At 40.9% G+C, this 22,525-nt stretch overlaps 1 protein-coding gene across 1 annotated transcript; it reads right to left on the reverse strand.

Moving 5' to 3' along the window:
• Nucleotides 1-1,588: 1,588 nt before the first annotated feature.
• Nucleotides 1,589-21,990, reverse strand: LOC311350330 (polyunsaturated fatty acid 5-lipoxygenase-like). The gene is given in 23 exon segments (XM_084470335.1): nt 1,589-1,815; nt 3,943-4,113; nt 4,376-4,476; nt 4,833-4,954; nt 5,369-5,547; nt 6,082-6,168; nt 6,597-6,800; nt 7,193-7,339; nt 7,644-7,816; nt 7,992-8,098; nt 9,092-9,214; nt 9,440-9,521; nt 9,958-10,156; nt 10,784-10,894; nt 17,696-17,765; nt 18,091-18,253; nt 18,574-18,640; nt 18,761-18,882; nt 19,579-19,642; nt 19,796-19,929; nt 20,048-20,140; nt 21,148-21,294; nt 21,694-21,990. Coding segments are annotated over 22 exon segments (2,790 nt in total). The 5' UTR covers nt 21,239-21,294; nt 21,694-21,990; the 3' UTR covers nt 1,589-1,635.
• Nucleotides 21,991-22,525: the final 535 nt, after the last annotated feature.

Raw genomic sequence — 22,525 nt, forward strand, 5'->3', positions numbered from 1 at the left:
ATGATTATTGCTTAACTTTGTGTAGTAGGCTATTTATTTTAAAAAGTAAAACATCCTGTGTAATCGTAATTGTATGCAACTTTCACATATCCTCCCAGGCATTAGTCATCATTCATATTTTCTTTTTCGCTTTATTTTTTGTTATGAAGGCAAAAGTGTCGTCACATGTTAATTGTGATTAGTATTATGTCCAATTGCGTCCAACTTTTGGACACAATCGGTTCATAGTGTAGCCCTTGAAGCAGATTAGGTATTTTTGTCAGTCTCATGTTTAATTATGTCATACATGTGGGATTTTCTTGACTTTAACTTAAAACAAAACTTTGGATTTAGTTTATATTTTATATATATGTTTTTTTCTAATTATAGGAGCTGGCTCCTTTACATTTTTATTTTATGAACTCAGACAGCCTAAAATATGTATAACATTAAGACACTCATGAAGCCATCAGCCACAAATATTAGCATGCTAGTTAACAGCTCTAACCTTCTATTTATTTTGTTCTTGTTTTATCAAACCTTGGTTCATTTGTTTTTCTTCCAGAAGACAAAAACGAATCGGGGCCTTAATGCACCTTCATATTTATTCTACCATGGCGTATAACTTAATTAGGTTTACTTTGTGTCTGGGAGAGTGTGACTTGCATAAAACTACGGTTTATTTTTACTACTGACCGAACTGGCGCATACACGACTGTTCCCCTGTCTTATATCATTCCACACGTTTGTCTGTGAATTTTACTTTGGCATAGTAACTGTAAAAATTAAAAAAAAAGATTTGGTAAAAGTACTTTTACGTTTTTTAAATGAAATATTGATGTGTTCAATATCATTTCCCATGTTTGAACAGAAGTATGTAGAATTAAAAAACGATCTAATAAAAATGCAGAAACTCTTAAAGTGTTGTAACTGCCGGATATTCATTTTTCAAGGTTTAAAAAATGCAAAGTTATAGTGACTGTATGGGCTATCTAGATAAGTTGGATATAAAGAGACATTTGTTTAATGGAAAGGTGTGCAGCAGTACATGTGTTCTATGTTTTTTTTTTCCTGAGGATTCATGCAAATAGATATTAAAATGAGATCCTCTAATCAATGGTTGAGGAACTACAGCATAATGTTTATGCTGTAGATGCCTCTAGATAGATGATAGATATCTATGCAAATGTATGTACAATTTGTACATACATATACATATGTAGGTTTACAGCCTTATTTAAAGGAGTTGTAAATGGTTCTAAAGAATTTAAGAACAGCATCCGTTTTATTCTTTAGGTCTCACTTGAAATGTATTTTCCATTTTGCTCTCAATATCTTTACTCATTTTACGTTATTGTTTGGTGATTGGATGAATGTTTGGACATTCATGGATTGAATAACTTTTTTTAAATAACTTAAGAGTCATAACCGACGTGGTTAAATCAAAGCCACTCGCAGAACCATTGTTTATTCCAAAGGTAAAATATGCTATTATTAGAAAAAAAGCGGAATAAAAGCACCTGTACTATAATTCTACAATAATAGCACATTTGGCAACGAAGAAATTCTCAAATCATTTCTACCAAAGATCCTTTATATGTAAAAAACTAAAAGGAAACATCTTCTCTCCCACTCTCGGAAGAACATTGTGGTCCTTCACACGGCCACACTGTTTGGGATCTTATCTGGTGACATGTAGTAGTATGGCAGCTTCTTCCCCTCGTTCCTCAGCTTTATGATCGTGCTTATCTCGGCCAGGACCTTCCGGAACTTCTGCATGGCCTGCTTCACCGGCTGCTCGATGAAGTGCTCGTCAGGGTACATGCCCAGGTACAGCTGAGGAGCAGAGAGGCAAGCCATGAACCAGGCAGTGGTAGAACACTTGTGTAAGGACTTGGACGATGATTTTCTGACACAAGATTTTTATATGAACGTGAAGAACATTTAAGGGCCATAGTTTACCACCAAGTGTGACGTTGATTTGTTTATTTAGAAATCAACCTTATAATGGCAGAAGTATGATGGATAAACCTGCCTAGACAGTGGACTAGAATGTTCTTCTCATTTTCACTTGTCTCAAAACATGTGAGGGCTTACGGATATTCTTTTAACTTGCAATGTGGAAAAATTTGCAGATGGAAAATATTCACACACCCTGATTCTGAATGTGAGTCACTTTTACATGAATGTGATCTTTACATTAATTAAATGGTTTCCTCATTCCGTGAAAGAGGACCACAATAAAGCTGAACAGCTGAGCCCATTCATGTTGTGGTTTGCTTTAACACACAGACATAAATGGGTTTAGCAGTTGCACAATTCTGATTGGTCACTGCAACTTCACAAATGTGCTCTCCCATATAACTAATTACAAATCTGCACTCCTTATCTTTTGCAACACATTCTGTGATAAATCTGTTGCAAAACTTGCACTTTTAGGTGTGGAAGTGAGTCAAACCTGTTATGGTAAAAGTTATGGCAACCCAGTCACCAGAAGAATGTTGGTATTTGTATGTTTCTGCAAACCGCCGGTATGGTTAATCTCAACATTTCTGAACTGTAAATGCGTTTTATATCAACGTTTTGTGTAACTCAACAGAGTGTGTTTTAACTGTTTTTAGAGCTTTCAATGCACTTTAATGTTTTGAGAGAATATAAAGGGGGATGCTCGCATAAGTTCATATAACGTTTGCTCTGCAGATAAGGTCTTTCCCAGCTTCCAATTAATGTTTTTCTGCCTGGTACGAAATAGGCAGACCAATCACAACCGTTTATCTTACATGAGGTGGGAAAAATACGAGGAAGTTGCAGGCGCGCCGTAGAGGCATTTCTACAACAATAGAGATGGCTGCCGCTGATGTAGAACAGTCTGTTGATGACACTATCAAGACAGTATTTAGCAAACCGGACGATATATTTTAACTTAAAGATTAACAAACGACTCCACTTAAGATTTAGAGAAATATGTTTTTTCGTCGTTCAGTGATGCATCACCCGTTTTTTTGCTATGGTTGGTTGTAGGCCTATCCAATAGTGTCCAGAAGCATTTTGGTGTGCGCCCATTGCTGACACCCTTTGGAAATCAGAAATGAGTGGAGAGGTTTCAGAGTAATTCTCGTTTGGAATTCGTCTGGCGGTGCCAGGGTATTTTCTGGTTAAGGAATAATCTATTTCAAACATTTAGCTTAATAATTAAGTTTTGTGCGTAATCCCCCAGTTGTCATATGTGCATATATTCGCTTGTTTACGGAATCTGGCCATCATTTCATTTTCTGTGACATGCATGTCACAGCCTGTATGCTAAACACGAACATTAACATATTGTACGGACACAATATTCTTAACCACTCCCGAAATGATTTGTTCATTGTTCTTCGGAACAGGAAATTCTGATGAGGTCCGCTACATTAATGTTTAGAAAGTAAGCACAGTTTCAGGTGCCTTCAACTTTATGAGTTCTATCTAAGTGTCTTTTACCCATACCCAGACGAATCACATTGAGCGCAGTCATTTACTTATTTAAAGATATATTAAGTCACATTTTCTAAGATGCCTTTTGAAGCTAAACCATTATTAGTTTTAAATAAGTTATCAACAACTTAGTTATCAACAACATACCTCAACGTGAATACCACTTGGCATTTGAGACAGCAGAGCAAAAGAATGCTTCATCTTTGATATCTGACCCCCCCTCCCGTAGTTTCTAAGTGAAAGTTTTGCAACACATTTATCGCAAAAAGTGTTGCAAAAGTAAAAGCTGCGGGGGTTTGTCACTTTGTTAAGCGGGGGAGCACATTTGTGAAGTTTCAGTCACCGATGACTTGTGTTGTACTGGAAAATATAAGTTTGCAGCTTCATTGATCTGATGGAGCAAAAGTGCCGTGACAAACTGTCCACTGTCCAGAAATGCTTTGACACCGGGGATGAAGGTCTTCATACACCCCATCCCCCCTCCCTCTGTACCTCGTTCTCCTGGTACTGGCTGAGGGCCCACACGGCCCCCAGGTGCCAGCAGGACCGCCCGCGGTCGGGGAGGCTCTCTATGATCAGCTTGATATCCGTTACTCCCTTCTCGGTGGGTGGGGGCCGGCGCATGGTGGAGGGGGAGTTGGGGATCCAGGAGCACCAGTCGTACTGCAAGGTACACAATGGGCAGGGGAGGGGGGTCAGAGGGTGGCTTGGCCTTGCACCTTGTACTATGCTCGATCATCTCTTAGTTTAGGGCATGAGTAAACATCATTGAACAGCGTATCCGAGTGCAATGCTCCCCTGTGGAGCACTACAGAAACACATGTAGAAACACTTTATTTTAATATAACCACTTTCCCGTCTGTCATGGGGAAAGATCTACAAACAGCGTGCGTGTGCGTGTGTGTGCGTGTACTACATTAAGTACCTGTCCAAAGTTGACAGCAGCATGCTGGGAGGAGGCTGTGAAGATGACCACAGTCAGATACTCAGTCAGCTCCTCCAGAGTCTTCAGGGACTTGGGGAACTCTGGAACGTACATGATGGAAGACAAACAGAATAGGAAATGAGTTCAATAGTCTGGGGATGGAGGAAGCAGGCAGCAACCATCGTTTTGCAAGCGCACTTGTGGCCTTATGCCCTTGCACAAAGCACATGTCCGGTGGTGGAGGTGGTGGTGGTGAAATGTAAGCAGGCCTGTAGAGAAAACTCCAATGACTCCATCGCACTCTTGCTGTTAAGCATTCATAGCTCCAACCCCCTGGTCCACCATGACTGAAATGGGTTTTTAAATATGACCCGCTATGAGATTATCCTAGAATAAATCAGACGAATATCATTGTCATTATCATTAACAGCTGTCTGCAGTCTATGTTAATACGTACCACAGCATTCAAAGCCCTGCATGCCGAAGTTGAACACGTCTTTAACAAAGGCCTGGATCTCCTCGTCTTTCTGTAGGACATCATCGCTGGCATAGTAAATGTTCACCACATCTGACACAAAGCTAGAAAAAAAGACAGCATTAAATAGATTCAGACGGAAATCTCAAGACATGCTCTCATTTAAACTTCCCCTTTGCGTCACTAAACGGCTCTATTCATTTCTGACCCTTGTTTAGTTTAATTTCCTCTCTCTCTCTCTCTCTCTCTCTTTCTCTTGCTCTCTCTTTCTCTCCCTCTCTCTCTCTCTCCCTCTCTCCCCCTCTTTGCATACCTAAAGTACATTCACACATAAACATCTATATTCATTAGATAATATATATTAGATGGTGATTCTGCATCATTCGTTTTTGCAGAGCATTGCATTAACACCACCAGGGTTAATCTATGCACCCGTGGGTGTTTCCGGACACTTCTGATTAAAGTATTCACCTAATAGCAAATTCTCATCGATAAATCTGAACTGTTTGTTAACAGACCTCTTGGTGGCGTCCCATACTTTGTTGCCATCATCTCTGAAGAAGTAAGTGGGCAGTTCGTCCACACTCTCCATATCGCGGGCCTTGATGGAGTCAGGGAAGCACAGAGACCTGAAGGTGAGGGTCTTCATGGCTTTCTGGATCAGCTGGACGTGCCCACCTCCGCCTGTGCCATTGGCCTGGAGGAAAGGGGAACACAACAGACAACATGGAGTTGTGGACGTGCATCATCTCAAATGTTGATGATGATGTTGTTGTTTTTTGCGTTTGTATGCTTTTTACTCATGAAGAGTTAGCCAGGATGATACAGGAGAGAGAGAGAGAGAAGGGAGGACATGCAGTAAATGACCACGGGCAGAAATAGAACCCGGGTCGCTGCATTAAGGACAGAGCCTTAATGGTAGGCGCTCTACCCAGTGAACCACCGTGGCGCCCCTGATGTCGTTGCCCTTAATGTAAAACCATGTAAAGAATAAGTTTGATAACATGTACCATTTGGTGCATTCTTTTTATCGAAGGAGTCTTACAACACTGCGACTGTATGTGTCTTAAGAAAAGATTTCATCATTCCTGAGAACAATGTGCCAAGAGGGAATTCAATCCGAAAACCAGTTACAGAATTACTGACATGCTCGAGTACATGAAAATAAAAAAAACTCATCTTTTCTTTCAGGCGCCAAGGTTTTCCCTCACAGGATTTGGCTGACACTCACCTTGTCGAAGATGCCGCACTTGCAGATGAGCTGTTCCCGGGCCTTGGTGTTGATGGCGATGGTGTAGCGGATGTGTGGCACAAGCAGCTGTAAGTGATGAGGAACAACCATACAGAACATGAGTGGACCACCCCGTCACCTGAGACGATCTGTTCAGTCTGGCCTTCAAGCACATGGGACCACCTCAGACACACTGTTGTTTACGTTTACATTGTGCATTTATATTTTATTTCTGCAGCTCATTGTGTGTAGAAAGAATTTTGCTGTATTTGTTTTAGATCTCTGCTCATTTTTTTGTAGTTCTTTGGCTATGATTTTAGTACTATACACTACATTACTATGTTATCATTACCATGATACTCATACTCATCATTTGATTCTATTCACTTTATCTCTTTCTTCTTAACTACTCCTGTCCTGTACTTCTGCTGTGACTCCCAACATTTCTCATGTGAATAGAATGGAACAAAGCAAAAATCGATCTGTTAGAGCGACTAAGGACGATGGGGGATCACCTTGTAGACGGGGTGGACGGCGGGCAGCTGACGGAACATGGCCACTCCGAACACCTCGGACATCAGGTGGGTCCTCAGGAGATGAGTGAGGGTCTGATGCACGTGGAAGTCGGACGAGCGCACCCAGATCTTGGCAATCAGCCAGTCGTCCGGACTGTCGCTGGGCAGGAAGATGGGGGCCTTCTTGCCGGGAACCTGACTCAGCTGGGAGGGGAAAAGATGAAGGAAGGAAAGAGGAACAATAAGATGGAGATAGAAGATGATGTTACTATTTTGCTATTTAGTCATTCAGCGGACACTTTTATACAACTTATTGTGGGTTTATTTGGATGCATATTCACATTCAGGAGCATGTAAGGATTAGGGAATCTTGCTCTGGGATGCCAGTGCTGGAAGACGACAGATATTGGGGTTTGAACCCAGAACCTTTCATCTAGGTCAAGGAGTAAAATTATATGGGTGCCAAGGGCTACTGGGTTCGATCCCCAATGGCAACAGTCATCCCTGAGCAAGAGGACTTTCCCCTGCTTCTGCTTTATCAATAAACCCTCAAATGTGTGGTGTTGTTGTTCATCTCTGGCCCGTCCACATGGTACCTGGATGGCCAGGGGGAGGATCTTGCTCCCCACCGTCCTGTAGAGCAGGCAGATGGGTGCGGCCAGGTACTGCATCGTGCAGGGATCCGTGCCATTGGGAGTGATGTCCTCCAGCACCTCGTAGTCCGCTATGTAGATGTTCCCCGCCTGCAGAGCAGAACACACGCTCACATCAGAGGGTCGCTCCTCCACCCTGCCACATCTTGGTGGTTGTCTTTTTTAGGAGGTTTAAGGTTAGAAATGAGGAAACCAGTTCTTACAACTCCCTATATGCTAAGGATATGTTTGATTTCCGATGCGCTATGATAATATGAGAAATGAAACACGGTGTTCTTATACCACCATCTACCTTACCTTCTATCTTCATCAAAAACAAAGGCAGGGAGAGTTGAAGCGTGAGAATGGCGAGCTAGTATGGGAAGGCTCCAGTGCAGAGTTGACCTGTGAGTACCTCTAGTTCTTCTTCCAGGGTAAGGTCTCTCTCCAGGCAGAAAGCCACCATCTCATGGGTGACGGGGAACTTTTCTGGGAGTTTGGTGCACTTTTTGAGCACCACTGGGTTGCACCCATTCAGGAACTGGTAGCCAAACATGAAGTCCTCCTTCCAGTGCTCCATGACGTACTCTGAAGCATGGAATGCAGTATTATTTATAATGTAAATAGAGGATGGGCTATTCATTTCCCTTGGACTTTTATTCATGTAGCCCTTTTCATGATACAACACATCCTAGCCTTGAGGCAAGAAAAGTGTAGAAGAATGAGGAAAAACAACAGTTGTTCAGTCATGCGGGAAACCAACCTGAGATTGTGTTCTTAATCCTCACAAAGATCCTCTCAAAGTCGCTGAAGTCGTTCCAGGAGGACTGGAACATGTGTATGAACTGGTTCACACACAGGTTCTCCATGCTGGAGAGACAGGGCATAGAGCGTAAGCACCGGCAAACAACGTCAATCCTCATCATTGCTGCCTCATCTTTCCCAACTTTGGGGTCGTCTGAAGTTGGAGATATTTGACAGTCGATTTTGGATGCAAACGTTGGTGCAACCCCATCGACAGGGCAAAGTCCCTTATATACAAAACTGATTGAATCATAGTCACAAGAAAATGACTACTAACTACCAAAGAAGGACATTTCAGTTATGGGTTACACGCCCAATTATACCAGATATAGGATCTGCTTACCTAACTAGGTAACTGGGTTTCCATCTAGGTTACCACCCAGATGGAACCCCAGTTACCTAGTTAGGATGGATGGGTTTCCAGATGTAGAAAGCATGGATGGAAACCCATCCATGCTTCCATGTTTTCATGGCCGTTAAGAAAAAAAAGGGATTCCTAACTTCCATGTGTACACAGCTTTTGTTATTGTTTGTTGTTGTTGTTGTTTATTGTTTGGACAAGAAGCTGTAAATTCTTGCCCAACAACTTGAAAATGGCTGGACGCTATTTGACTTTATTTTCACAGTTGCTAGAATCCTGAATGTATACTGGATAAAAATCGACTTGACATGATTGCACACAAGCCCAGTCTACTCAGCCCCAAATACCTCCCAAATGATGGGTTTCAGATTGCATGCAACAGCACGTTATATGATAAAATTCCATCACATACCAGGCAACTCTAGCTTGCTTATTGAGGCAGTATAGGCTGCAGCACATTGAAAGCGTATCCGATATATAGTCGGACACGTGTTGCATCACAAATGTACAAATGCAAATATGATAGCAAAACAATAATGCATTGTTCCTCTACCTGGCTACCACTGTCAAGAAAATAGAAATTGACAATTTTATTAACATGGAAACAGGAAAGTTGGAAATAACCATTTGTAACATTTGTTTGAAAGGGTTGTGCCAGCTCCAATGGATGTAGGTAGAGAGGTAAAGCGAGCACCTACGCTTTACTGTAGTTCAGTACAAAGTCCACTCCCTTCTCGCTGTCAAATTGGATGTCCCTGGGCAAGTCCTTGTGTCTGGCAGCATCTATGCTCATTGGAAAGCCTGGTTGCCACTCTTTCCATCTGAAAAGAACAGTAAGTCATCTTTATGTCTTTATTGTTGTCTTTATTTCTTTATTTGCACTATCGTCTTTGCTCTTTGCTGCTGTAACACTGCTAATTTCCCCACTGTGGGACTAATAAAGGATTATCTTATCTTATCTTATCGCTTAAGGATCTAAATCAATCTTCCGAGCCAGTCAGTTTGAAGAATCGCTCAAAGTTAAGGTAAAGCCAACTTGATCTTACTTGTACAACCTACGTCGCATGTCCAGTTCCTGCTGTCGGTGCTGCTTGGCAATCATCCTCTTGTCGTCCTGACACAAACGTGCTGAAAGCGAGACACAGGTTTAGGAAACGCTGCATTGAACTGAAATACTCATCATCATTCCTTATATAAACCTGAAAGAATGTGGTCAAAGGTGACCATATAGGTATTTATTCATCCAAGATGTGACCAAATTAAGGCTGATGTGTGTTCTTTAGCTCTAGGTTTTTAGAACATACTTTATTTTTTGAGCTATACTGTTTTTGTAGAATTTAGAAATGTAATATACTGTATTGTGTAAACCACTACACCACAACAAAATAAACCGAAACAGACTTATCTTGTGATCTTGTCTTGTACTTGACCATTTCGATTAAATGCTTTGATTTGATTGTTCTAAGCGTTAGAGAGATTGCTAAAAAAAAAAAAGTTAATGTAAATAGCTGTCACTTTTGACGAGGTAGACCGGACTATCACAGGTCCACAGGTGTCTATGTACCTCGTCCATCTCTGAGCACCACTTCCTTGTCGTCCACCAGCCAGCGGAAGCAGGGGAACTCCAGGTATTCGCCCCCCGGGGTCTTGACTGTGATGTACCTGCAGTACCAGTCGTCCTGCACCCAGTACTTCTTCTTTTCAATCTTCACCAGCACGATCTCGCCCAGTTCCTCACCCACGGTAACATCATAGGAATCAACCTGAAACCATTCACCAGTAAGCCCAAATACACCCAAGTAACCCTCTTCTAAAAAGAGGAAGTTGGTCAGTTGGTGGTAATTATGAACATTTTCAGTTTGTTAATACATTCTGGCATATTTGGAGCAGATTATGAGTTTTCAAGAAGCAGGTCTAAGGGTTCAATGCTGTGATATTTGTAGGTATATACATTATGTGTATCTATGATGAAAATGTTAACTTTATTTCCCCATCCATTTCCAATCTAAACTGATTGGAACTTTTTTTCCTCTTTGAAGAATATGAAATATGAACATTAAAGATTAAAATCTGGTTAAGTTTAGCGTTGAATATGGATGATTGATTACTAACGTGGCTTCCTAGAATGAGACACAACATGCACAACTAATAGTCCATTGGAATTGTTGTTGCGGTTGTTCATTTTGCAATGGAAAAGCATCCATTTCAGCGGCAGAGCTACATTTCTTGTTCCTCATTTGTACACTTCACACCCCTTTCACCAAACAAATACCAACAGAGACGTTTGCATTTGTTTGCCCCATGTATAAATGCTTAAGAGAAAAATGCACATGAATACCTGACATGCATGGACATGACTGCAGCATTCTGATTCTCCAACATAAACTCACCGATCCTCTCTCAAAATCGTTGTACATAGGTTTGTCCAGGAGGGTCCTCTCGCTGCACTGCTCCGTGCCCATCAGTGTTATGTAGATGTAGTCATCTGTGCCCGCAAACCACTGGTTGCCGGTGGCCACAGTCACCGTGTAGGAAGGCATGACCTCCAATGGGGTTGGCACGAAGCTGGAGGGGGGGAAATCTGAAGATCCAAAAACAGTCACAAAAAGGGAGCCTAAGCAAGATATTTTTCTTAGTGCTCTCTAAGTACAGGAAATATACACGTATGCACTTCTCTTGCATCTGTTCCTGAAATGCCTTGCTCAATCTCCCCTCCCCCTTCTTCATCACCTTTATTTATGCGTGTGGGTGTGTGTGTGTGTATATTACTGGCCTGAGATGTAATCTACACTGCAGTCCCACGTTTCGTAAAAAAAAAAAATTGTTCTCTTTGAAAATCAACTAGGTCAGTGTGACGTGCATTCAAACAGAATATAATAGAGTAATAGGACTCCTTGCTCCAGTTAGACTTAGTTGTGAAAAAGTAAATACTCCAATAAATTCCTTTGAGGCCAGGGTGAAATGGATATTGCTGTTTCTATTGAAATATCTGTGAAATATTTCACACATCATATTTACAAGTCAAATGAGGAAGAAGCACTAGATGCAAATACGAGATAGTGATTCAAATTAGTCTCGCTTCTTCATAGAGGAACTACCAAACATGCGAGGTGAGGATAACCCAATACTAGCATTTTGTTCAGTCAATGATTGACAAATGTATCACCTTGTAGCTAGGGATGTTTCTAGTGTAAACACAAGCGGCGAGCAATGTGTTTATTTGATTTGAGCAAGGCACACCTTGCACATTCACTGGCCAGGTGTGGCGTTTGATTGGGAGACATGAATGTTAGTGTTAATCAAAGTTACTAATGAGTAATCTCCAGTGTTGAGTTGAATAAATATGAAGACAATCCAATTACCACAATATTATGACATCTATAATCATGATTTATACAACTTTGAGAAAAGGTTTGTAAAATGTTTCTGAATCCAATCGATCCCTTCTGACAGGATTATCATTCATTGGTCACTTTTTTTTTATATGCCAGTTATTTCTTTGGTTGCGGTCTCCCTCTATTGCAGGCCTGGCTGAGTGGGGTGGTTAGCTGGATATGAATCACCGGTCATTAAATATTTAAGAGATGTCCAAATGCCAGCTCACTGTCTCTGGCTCTGTACAGGCCAGGGAACCTTCAATGTATGTTTAGCCATGGTTGATTAACTTCACTCTACTTTATGACATACCCCACACATCGTACTTGAATCATTACAACACTGATTTATTGTTGCCAAGGCACCAGCTATTTGTAGTTGGTTGGTAATTGAAGTATTAAGTAAAGTTGTCTTTAGTGAGGAGAGAATTTTGCTGTTGCAACCCTGAGCTATACTAACTGTTTAATATCTCTAAAAAAAAAAAAAAAAAAGGAGTTGTGGATTGGCACTTTGACAAGATGAGATCGTCAGCAAGTCACAAATCAGATGTAAGAATTGTTATGACCCAGAAAATATTCATTTGAAAGCAGTTTGTCTATATGTACTGTATATGCCTTACAAATAGAATACAAATCATAATGTATTGGAAGGCATTTTATTGATGGGTGTATGTTCCAATACTTATGCTTTAAACTTAAAGCACTACATCCAACCATGATGTACATTTACATTTAGGTTATACATTAAACCTGATTAATTTCTCCCAAAATAAGTGTTTACAATGAGCAGTCAAAGCAAAACAAAACAAACAGGCGCATTGGTAGGATTGAAAATAACAAAAATAACGAATACACAACATTTCTATTTGAAATAGGTTGAAAATCATGTATGTAAGTTAGGTGACTGAAATCATTGCACCACCAGAATGAAAGATGAAGGTAAACATAAACTTGCTGTAGAGGCAAAAGCTGGCACAAGACACAGGTGTAATGTATCCGATCGCAAATGACTCTTATACGGTCATCTGTGGCCAATGTGATTCCATTAAGACTATGGAAAATTCCATATCATACATAAGCCCCTTATTAAATCAATTGGTTGATCAGAAAGGTTAGTCGGTTTTAAGCAGGAGACTCTTGTAAACATGCTACAACAATTGATTCATTCAAATACCTAATTGGATCTTCTTTTAAACCTAAAAAGCACCATAATGATTTAAGGAACTACACTAAAAAACTAATAGATAACCTTAAAAAAAAAAAAAAACACTGTGCTAAAACTAAAAAAACCTTAGTCCTGAGTTTTCAAATGTTCTTTTATATCATAATTTCTAACGACATCACACTGCTTGAGTGATGGTATTGCTTTAAATCAAAACATAATTGAAGAACAAAATTCTTTCTTTGAATTGCATTTTACATGCAAAGACATTTCAACCATCCATTTTAATAGGCCTACATACAATTCAAACACAAAAAACCTGAAATCAAATTAAAATAACAACAGAATGCACTTGACAGTATGACAATTTTCTTAGTATGCCAACCGGAAAATAAACTGATAAAACAAGAAATGGATTACGGAGAGTGATTATGGATCATGACATAATTTCATGCTGTAGTATGTCAAATTACACTTAGGTACTAAGTCAGATTAAGATCATACATTGATCTAAAACTCGCTGCTTGCAATCAGCTGATGACGTTTACAAACTCTACACTAAAAATGTGTACATTTGAACGACAAAAAGTACATTCACTGCCATATGTGCCTATTACAGACCACCTCACCTTACCCGTCACTGTTCTGACAGTTCGGTATCAAGGGTAAATAAGAGGCCCATGTACCACTATCAGTCCATGCTCTTTGTTTTTGTTGTTAACTGACATAACTGAAACATTTGTTCAATAATCTCTGATAGTAAACACCATCTATATTAAACACTGCCACTCAGTGGCTACAGTTTGCCAAGTCAATAAGTAAAAAGGCAGGGGACACTGTGTGGAAGTGCAAATCTATAATTTCTTTTCAATCCTTTTGACTAAAATATTGTAATTCAACAGCTATAATAGCATATCAACATAGTCCCACCAGACTGCATCATCGAATCACAAACAAAAACAACCCTGATAATTGCAGAAAAAAATTATTTATATATATATATATATATATATATATATATATATCACAACGTCCATACACAACCTGTTTAATCTTTGTCAACAGTAGAACGACCATCTTTGTTGCCTTAAAATGTATAGTTCACTGACCATTCTGCCATCGCTCATAAAAGTCAGTCCAAAGCTTCCCTGTATAATGAAACCCTTGTTCAGCATGCAGAACCAATGAGATGATAGATTAAACTGAGACCAGACGGCCCCTACTCGAGGGCCTATAAAGGTGTGGTACGTGAGATGGGGATAAAGACTGAAACTAAATGAATTATTATTATTAAGCTTTCAAAAAGCCATAATAATATGTCTGAAAGCTATTGGACCCTAAATCTCTCCCAGCGTTTCATCACAAGGACACAGATATACACACACACACAAACACTCACCCACCCACCCACCCACCCACACACTTCCTTAAATGAGCAACGGACATCCTGCAATCTTTCAAACTAGTCATCATTAAGTTAGTACCAAACCTAAATGCTAAATCAGGTGTTATTGTTTGAGTGTTCCTACAACACATTATTGCCAGTTGTGAAAGACCTTGACTCGGTCTGGACTGTGCGACTCATAGAGCACAAACCCACCTCATCCGTCGGTGGGACGCTAGGCCATCCGCAACTGCACATGGTTGTTTATCCCTGCCGTATCTATAGCAACCCATCCGTCCATCACACAGATATGGCTGAAACCAAGCCACCCTTTTGAACATTAGGCTGAGAATAATTGACTTTGAAAAATTACAATAAATTAAGAAAGGGGGCAGCAGCAGCAGCACAAATCCATGTGCTGTGTGCCAATGTGAAGTCTGATGAATGGGAAGAGGCTTACTTCTAGACTTGGGGCCAAAGGGTCACCAAGAACACATCACTGGGGTCCCTCTGGTACACAACACTGTGTCCATAACTGTACCTTGTGAAAGTTACAATGTTTAAACTCTGGGTGGCGATGCCGTCTACCATAACTGTTGCGGTATTTTATACCGGCCTCACCTTATGTTGCCGTCTACAGTCTGCCTGCCTTGATCCAAGAGGGTCAAAAGCATATATAATTAGATTCTGGGTAATGACATGGAGAGAAAAAAATCTAAGAATGTCCGTTCGGCTTCTTTGTCCCGGTGCGCAACCACTAGTTGAGGTGAAGGACCTGCTTCATGAACTCGTAGGTGGTGAAGGCCACAGCCTGGGAAGGCACACAGCGGATGTAGTTGAGAGACAGGCCTCGGTACAGTCCCTTCTTCACCCCGTAGCTGTTGTAGACGTACTTCAGGGTCTTGCTCAGTGTGCTTTTTGGGAGACAGGGGGTCGAGGGTGGGGGGAGACAGAGGTGCTTTCAAATTAGGAAGAAATGGCAAAAACGATCAAAGGTGATCTCCCATGGACTTTTGAACATCTTGAGTGATAGATTGATCGATGCAAATCAGTTAAGTGATTGGGCACAGTAGACTGCATTGGGAGCAGAGATGTATAAAGTACTAAAGACCCAGACTTAAGTAAAAGTACAAGTACTGTATCAAAAAAGTGACTTGAGTAGAAGTAGAAGTGTTCTTTAAACACCCCACTTAAGTGGAAGTACTAAAGTATCCAAAATATTTTGTACTTAATGGTGGCATGGCATGAAAATTTCACTTTATGAGGTTTTCTAACATTAAGTTGAGTTCGCCTAGCCTCCCTATGGTCCCCCAGTAGCTAAAAATTGCATTAGGTGTAAACAGAGAAAGAAAGCAGTCAAAAGTTTGAATATCATATTGTTTATATTATCTCAAATATTTAAACTGAAGGACACACAATTCCTTTGGCTGTAGCAGCAGAAGGACAGGAATACAATACAGAGCTGTCTTAAAGGGATAGTTCAGGATTTTGGACATCGGGTCTCATTTCCAAGTGAGCCAGTGTGTTATTTATCATTGGAGACCATTTAACACTTTCCATTCAGTCCTTCTAGTTGCATAAATCGCTGGTGCTAGGCTAGCGCAACTCGAGGGGAACTGCTAGCCTGCCAATAAAAACAAGTTTTACCCACTCCCGAGGCAAACCAATTATAATGCCTGACTATCGATGTAAATGTCTGTGTTGATAGAATAGTGTTAGAAATAAACTTAACCTTGCATCGCATTGCATTTAGTTTATAATCCCTGTAATTGGAAGCAAGCTACGGCAGCAGCAGACTGACATTACCTGGAGTGCGCTTCTCTGTTTACCTTCTGCTGTAGTGAATTGGTTGCTACACCGGCGCAAAGTGAAATTCCGCCGCTGCTGAGAAAGTAGTCCCCCAAAACGTAATGTGATCATTGCGATAAAAGGATAGTTTTATTTCTAGTATTATTCTATCAACACAGACATTTACATCAATAGTCGGGCATTATAATTGGTTTGCATTGGGTGTACTTTGGAGTGGGTAAAACAGTTTTTATTGGCAGGCTAGCAGTTCCCCTCGACTTGCGCTAGCCTAGCACCAGCGATTTCTGCAACTAGAAGGAATGAAAAGTGTTGAAAACGGGCTCCAATGATAAATAACACACTGGCTCACTTGGAAATGAGACCCGATGTCCAAAATCCTGAACTATCCCTTTAAAGCTGTCAAAGGCCACATACAAGTGTTTATGTAAAAACAAACAACTAAAACATCTCAAAGGCCAGAGGGGTATTCCAAGAAAACAGCTAAGTGACAAACATGGGTAAGTTAAAGGACAATTCCGGTATTTTGAACATTGAGCCCCCTTTCTGGTTTGTCTAGGATGAAATAGAGAACATTTTGACTATTGTAAAATTGCCAAATACCTGTCTCAGGTATTTGGCTCATTTAGAATCGCCCCTGCCTGCTTCAGAATGGCTGGCGACGTGTCCTTAAAACAACCCTAAACGTTTGTTTTCAGAAATGTGCAACTCACCGAATGGTTAGTGGTGTTTGTTGATGTTCCAAATCAAGTATAGTAGCGAAATAAAGTTTCTGTCGTGTTTGATTGCTATTGTTATCGCATTTTGTAAATCCCATTGATTTCTGTTGGAAGACTCATTGCTTGTTGGCCGGAAATGGAAAGGGGGGCTGTTTACGTTTGGTTGTAGTCTTTTCATCCGGTTTTAGCCCTACTGTTGAGACAGATAACCCCCCGAAGCCCCCCTTTCCGTTTCCGGCCGACGAGCAATGAGTCTTCCAACAGAAATCAATGGGATAACATTTTTATAATTGTAACGAGTAACGATTCAGCACATGAAAAATGTATTGGAGTAAAAGTATTAAACTCGTCAAAAATATGTAGTGAAGTAAAAGTGGAAGTAGGAGAAAAAAATAATACTCCAGTAAAGTACAGATACAGCATTTTAGTACTTACTACTAAAATGTACAGTAGTGAAGTAGTTCTACTTCGTTACTATACATCTCTGATTGGGAGTATATCTGATTGTTCAATGTTTAATGTGCCAGTTCTCACATTTGTACAAAAAATGTAATTTAAGTAGACTTTCAAATATAGGGACCTTTAATTTTTAAACACAGTTGGCATAAATAAATACATTTCTCCTTTTTGTAAAGGACAGATCAGAGGGTGGAATTTCTGGCAGAATCATGCAAAGAGGCTTAAAACTAAAATTACTTTGAATGCTCTTCAATATCATAAATCAAGTCCGCTCCTACCATGTGTGACTGAACTCCTCATCTTAATTTAAAACGTAATTGTTCACTGTCACTTTCCCACTGCACCAGCAAATCTCCCAAGCCATATTAAAAGTGGAGAGGATGAAGCTGTGCTACTTACGAACACTTCTCAGAGTCAGGAAGCACGGTCCCCAGCTGCATTCTCCTCCTCGCCACGTCCAAGGGATAGCTGGTCACAACACACAGCAACAGAGGCTCAGATAACATCTGAAAAGACCATACTAAAAACTCCAAGCTTTCATGTACAAACAATATGAAAATCAACACACACAAAAATAAGTTTGGGGCAGGATAGTGGAGCGGCTCCACGCCGAGAGGTGCTGGGTTCCCTCCCTATTTTTAGGCATCCTGGAGCAAGCGCCTAACCGCTTTTGGCTCCTTAGTGACACGGTTCTGAACTCACCGCAGGTAGTTTTGAATCACAGTATCTGCCGAAGGACTATTCCATCAACTCGTCAATTCACGTCCAACCCAGAACGCGCTGCCCCACTTACGATATGGTCTGAGCGATGGCTCCGGCCACGCCTCCACACAGCAGGTTGACGTGGGGCTTCAGGACCAGCACCTCTGGGTTGTCTGAGGACGGTCGGCCCAGGATCTCAGGGAAGTGTTTCAGGCCTAGGCTCTTCAAGGTGCCGAAGGTGAAGAACGAGAAACCTAGAGAAAGGGAGTAGTGTCAGAGAATCCATTGCTCCTGATTGTTAACACACTTATAGTGCTTATATACTGCCACAACCTTCACAGTGTCACTATTTGGCTTAAACCTATAAAAGGGGACGATTTAAGTGCTATCATGTTAATTCTATGTTGTGGTTTAACAGTTAGCTTTAAAACCATACCATAAACTATAAGGGATAATTATAATACACGCTCATAGCTAGCTTCACAGGATAGTTACACTATTACAACCCACAAGTTGAAGCTGTACTCCTACAACCTATGAACACAGAATCTATGAACCACATAAAGACACTCACCTGCATAAGGAGCCATGCCGATTATAGTAGGGGTGAGTCCTCTGTAGAACCCAGGTACACCCCCTTCCTAGGGAAACCCAAGGTAGACGATGAGTTTTGACCAAAGCCTTGCGATAGATAGAGGCAAGTGGAGATATGGGTCTTGCAGGGATGGTCTAGCAGCAAAGGTTTGAATGGCTATGGTTACCTTATGGTAGATGGTCTGGAAGGCGTTGATAATGCCGGTATAGCGCTGGTCTCCCTTAACCTGGAAGGCCAGCCTGGCACGGACCACATCCAGGGGGTACGTGAATATCACTGCAGTTATTCCTGCAAACACCAGTGGGAGGGAAGCATTGTTTTTCTATTGCACCTGGACATCAGACAACACAAGTATTTATGGTGTCCCTGCATTATGATCAGCCCACGCTATTTGAAAAAGCAAAACTTGACATTAATCATACTCTACTTATCATTTAAATCCACATCTTAAAAGTCAAGACTGGGGATCAAACCGTATCTCCTGGCTTCACTGAAACATGTGTTACCAATATAATTGGTCAGAATGACTTCCTTGCCCCGATTTTGCCGAAGAGCATTGAGTGTGCACATGCCTGCCACGAGTGTAAACAATTTGCAATTTTGTCTTTGTAGAATAACAGCGATTCACTTGTCCACAAACTCCATTCTGTGACGAAAGTGCTGTATTGCTGTTGTTTATATTTTTGGCAGGCATGTCCACGCTATCTGCCCTACAGCAGAATCAGACAAGGAAGCCGTTTTGAAACTTTGCATTGGTAACTCTTGGTTCAGTGAAGCCAGGAGAGACAGCTGCGGTGGTTTGATCACCAAGACCCATATTGCTCTTTAAGGCAAGTCAGTGGTTAATACTTGGGAGGGGTAAAGCATTATAAATATTTATATATGTACAACTGTCTTCGTACTTTGTGTATGGGTGGATGCCTTGCTGTCCAACAAGCGGCCAATGCAAAAACAATGACAGCTCTAATGAGTCTGCTCACTAACCTGCCATGGACCCTGCCACTAGGCGGTGGATGTGGCCAGAGATCCCAAGCCGTTTACTCAGTAGCTGCAAAATACAATGGAAGGTCCTCACGGTTAAAAACAAGGTTTCACATAGACAACACACCTTTTGCAAATTTCAAGTACAATACAAAGTCAGAATATAGGAGTAGAATTTTTTTCTGCTGTTGATCTTCATTAATCCAGATGACAGAAGTACCTTTTTGTAATTATCAAAAGCCATGAACTGGATAGCTCCATAGGGAAATATCCTGACCATCATGGCCCCGTTGCCCCGGTAAAAACCAAGGAAGCCCTCTTTCTTCGGGACGGCGAGGACCGTTTCAATCACACCTTAAATAAAAAGGACCAAAAATAAGACCTTGAGGCACAGCATTGCATGATTGAGAGAAGAAAGTACAGCATCCTGCTGCGTTATGTTTGTAAGCAGACCAAAGTTATATCAGAATACCTAAGTGTTTGTAGTGGGGATTCTGGGCCTGAAGAAGAATCTTCACTCTGTCCAGAGGGGCGATGGTACATTTGGCACAACATCCTGCTACACCTTGGAGACAGGGAAATAGAAACGATGGTATTGTTAGCAGCACAACCTTGTTCAGTCTTGTACCTTACGGCTGTTCAGCACACAGGCTGGCACTATTAAGACCAGCGTACATTGTTCTCAGTAAATGGGTATTATGGAACTAATCCACACCAGGCCAGAAAACGGATTGACAGACAGACACACACACAAAATAATATATTTTTGTATAGTGTTGGGAAAAACAGTCTGTCTAGTTACTTGACCAGATAAAATGAGACGGAGAGGTAATAAAGTCTGTCAGCACGAGGGCCTCAGATTTATTGAGTAAAGTAGCAAAGGTAATACTGATTCATAAAGCGTGAGGAATCGAATATTCTATGTCCCCTAACAGCGCTGAAGTCGTCTGTAGCTTCGCTTCCGTGGAAGTTCTGCTTCAGAAGAGCACCCGTGATCCGGTGCATGTGAAACTTATAGTTCTTTCCTAGCCAGGTGTGTGTGGTAGACTTTGTGTGGGTTATCGAGGGTTCTCTTGTCCTTGAGCCTCCGGGTTGTGTTGTCTTTCTGTGTGATATGCGTGTCCTCGCCATCTAGCTGTGGCAGAGTGTTCTCCGCAGACTGATAGGGGGGCTCGAGGATCATCTTGACCCTCTTGAATGTGTGGTGTGTTGTGTTCGTTAGGTTTGGACCCAGAGTTGACTATATTCGTAATGCAATGTGTCCGTATTTTTGCCCATCAATAGGTCAATTGCATGAAAATGTGGCATTAAAACAAAGAACAGTTGCATATGTGCCAATGATCCTGCTCAGCTATCCAACCCTTCAGTTTAATAATTCACGAATTGCTTTTAATAATCAATGCATTATATTTCATTCCATGTCTATCATCATTTTTTACGACAATAAAGGCCCACCTGTCCATACCAGGTTATGCTTTAGACAGCTAGGCATACCGGATAGTACCATGGCTTCAACAAAACGTTTTAACTGGTGGTAAAACTGCTATAAATAAATGATACGTGAAATCTTACCTCCAGCTACAAAAGATCGAACCCAGTAATAGTCTCTCTGGACAGGGTTGTTTATGGGAACAGGTGTAGAGACCGTGGCCTCCGATGCCATTCTTAACGCTCAGAAAGAAGACACATCCATGTCTGCTCAGAAGGAGAAAAGACGTGCTTCAGTCACGAAACACAATGCACAAAGCAATGTCAAAACAAGGAATGTCTTAGACTCAAGAGTTTTACTCTCACTGCACAACGTCAAATGGCCTATATATAAAATGCACTTGAAGGGACAAAGGTCGTTTTGAAATGTGAATGACTTGATTGTAAGAAGTCAGATGAGTGTCAAAATTCACAGTTGTGTGAGGTTCACAAATAGCGTTTTAAGATTACTCCAAATAGGTCTACGCCAATCTGACTTCATATATTGAATTCATAACATAGAACACGTCGTATTAAAGGATACACAACTTTGAGTGTTATAACACACGCAGTAAAGGGTCTTGCCCCAGGGCTCAGTGGCGTTATCTACTTCATATTTCTAACCCAACGCCTTTATGTTTGTATACTTACAAAAATCACCAAAGCGGTAACAATCTCTGACCATCCAATTCCAAATCCACCTGATATGGGAACAATGAATGGGCGCAACCTCCTAAATTGTTCAAATGTAACTGCCTCTCTAGTAATTAAACACAGCAGTATACATGGTGTAACGTCTTCAATCCCACCGGCATGGAACGGAGGTTCAAAATTAGCCTGTCACTATTTAACTTGTACCATTCTTACGTTTACAATGGGATGACAAGTCCAGTAATTTAGTGTTTAAGTGTGTCGTTTTTGCTAGCAGATGCATACATAAACACAACCGTGTCCTTCGCTTGCCTTCCTTAAGTGTCGCATCGGGATGACGGAGTTCTGTAGAGCGACGTTGACTGATCTTAGGAGAGTCCCACTTTAAGCATATTACATTAAGGTTAAACATGCATTCCAAATTCAACAACATTGTAATAAATCATTTATTGGTCTTATGCAATTTTTTGAAATGCATCTTATTCTGTACTCATTTAACTCAGAGAAGTACTCCCACTGTCCTCTAGGTGACGGTATTTCCTTGGATAAAAGATTTAGTTAAATGTAGATTCAATTAAATAGTTATTATATACCTATCAAACAAGTATAATTCATGATTCTGCACTATTTCATAAAGTGATGGTAATGTGGTAGATGGAGTAAATAGTTTCTAAATATGCTTTTATAAAGAACCAATACTATAAAAGTGAATTGAAATCCGTACATCATATAGATCGTGATTTCAAAATGCAATACTTCTTTTCAAATGTAGTTATATGTTTTGTTTGTTTTGTTGTTTGTGTGTGTGTGTGTGTGTGTGTGTGTGTGTGTG

The sequence above is a fragment of the Micromesistius poutassou genome, assembly GCF_964030765.1.
Source record: "Micromesistius poutassou genome assembly, chromosome: 7".
In the NCBI taxonomy this organism is placed as follows: Eukaryota; Metazoa; Chordata; class Actinopteri; order Gadiformes; family Gadidae; genus Micromesistius; species Micromesistius poutassou.